The following is a 1,452-nucleotide window of genomic DNA, read 5'->3' as shown; positions in this document are numbered from 1 at the left end:
AAGATGAATTACTAATAAATGGTATAATATCATAACACAAAAAAACCAATAATGAAGTTCCTATTATGTAATTCCAATTATACATAACAAATACACAATAATTCTGTAGTCAACCTTTTGAGCAAAAGAGCAATGATGCAAAATATCATATACACTATAGATTTGGTTGCTGATTGTGTATCTTGTCATTCTAGCTGCTGTATCTTGCTAATGCATTCAATTGAAAGAAACGAATATATATCATTGTTCATTAGTTTATATATATATATATATTCCTTAATATGAGGACCACTTTTAATAATTGAGGAGGATTAGGACCATCTGACGTTTGTCTTTTGTTCATTATGCTAACCTCTTCCAATTTTCTGTATTTCGCTATCTTATTAATTAACTAAAGAACCACATTCTGTGTCCCCGAAACTATTAACCTGCTATAGTGCTATGGATTATTCTTTCTACATGTTCTCCTCCTCTTTATTTTTCTTCATTCTAACTCTTATTATCATCAAGTTCCGAAGCAAAATAAGAACCTCGAATTCCAGCAGCGATGAAATTCGACCCCAACAGCTACCATCTCCACCGTCACTTCCAATAATTGGACACCTTCATCTTCTAGGCTCAGTGATACCAAAGTCATTTCAAGCCTTGGCCAATCTCTATGGCCCTCTGATTCAGCTTCGTTTAGGTGCCTCAACTTGCATACTTGTTTCCAATGCCCATGTTGCAAGAGAAGTAATGAAAACCCATGAACTCAACTTTTGCTACCGCCCCAACTTCGGTTCCTCTGAGTATTTTCTTTATAAAGGGTCTTATTTTATTGCTGCACCATATGGGCCTTATTGGAGGTTCATGAAGAAGCTATGCGTGACTCAACTTCTCTCGAGTTCTCAGCTTGGGAGATTCATGCACGTGAGGGAACAAGAGATTAAGAAGCTCTTGAAATCACTTATGGTTTGTTCTAGTGAGGGCAGAGAGTGTGATTTGGGTTTTGAGCTTACTACTTTGACCAACAATATCCTATGTAGGATGGCCATGAGCACTACTTGTTTCGACAATAATGATGATGCTGTGGAGATTCATGGTTTGGTTAAGGAGTTTTTGGAGGTTGGTGCTAAGTTGAGCATTGGTGAGGTTCTTGGGCCTTTGGGGAAGTTTGATTTGTTTGGGTATGGGAAGAAGCTTGCGAAAGTAGTGGCCAAATTTGACCGCATCTTGGAAAGGATCATGGAGGAACATGAACATGATGGTGGTGATGATGAGGGAGAAACCACCTTGGATATGATGGATATTCTCTTAAGAGTTTATAGAGATCCAAACGCTCAGGTCAAGCTAACAAGGAATGACATCAAGGCTTTCTTCTTAGTAAGTTATTCTTTATTTTATATCCATAAAGTGTTAGATACGGATTATCTTAAATAATTTAGTTAAGAATTTTCCCAGGAACTAAGAAGG

General features: G+C 37.2%; 1 protein-coding gene across 1 annotated transcript in view; it reads left to right on the top strand.

Moving 5' to 3' along the window:
• LOC107647917 (3,9-dihydroxypterocarpan 6A-monooxygenase) overlaps positions 273–1,452 on the top strand; it is a 3,046-nt gene continuing 1,866 nt past the window's right edge. The window contains exon 1 of the mRNA XM_016351969.2: positions 273–1,362. Within this exon, the coding sequence (XP_016207455.1) occupies positions 442–1,362 (921 nt within the window). The 5' untranslated portion in view covers positions 273–441. The remainder of the gene's footprint in view (positions 1,363–1,452) is intronic.

This window comes from Arachis ipaensis, chromosome B06, assembly GCF_000816755.2.
Source record: "Arachis ipaensis cultivar K30076 chromosome B06, Araip1.1, whole genome shotgun sequence".
Taxonomy (NCBI): domain Eukaryota; kingdom Viridiplantae; phylum Streptophyta; class Magnoliopsida; order Fabales; family Fabaceae; genus Arachis; species Arachis ipaensis.
The sequence above is the reverse complement of the archived record's forward strand: the minus strand, read 5'-3'. Positions and strand labels throughout refer to the sequence as shown.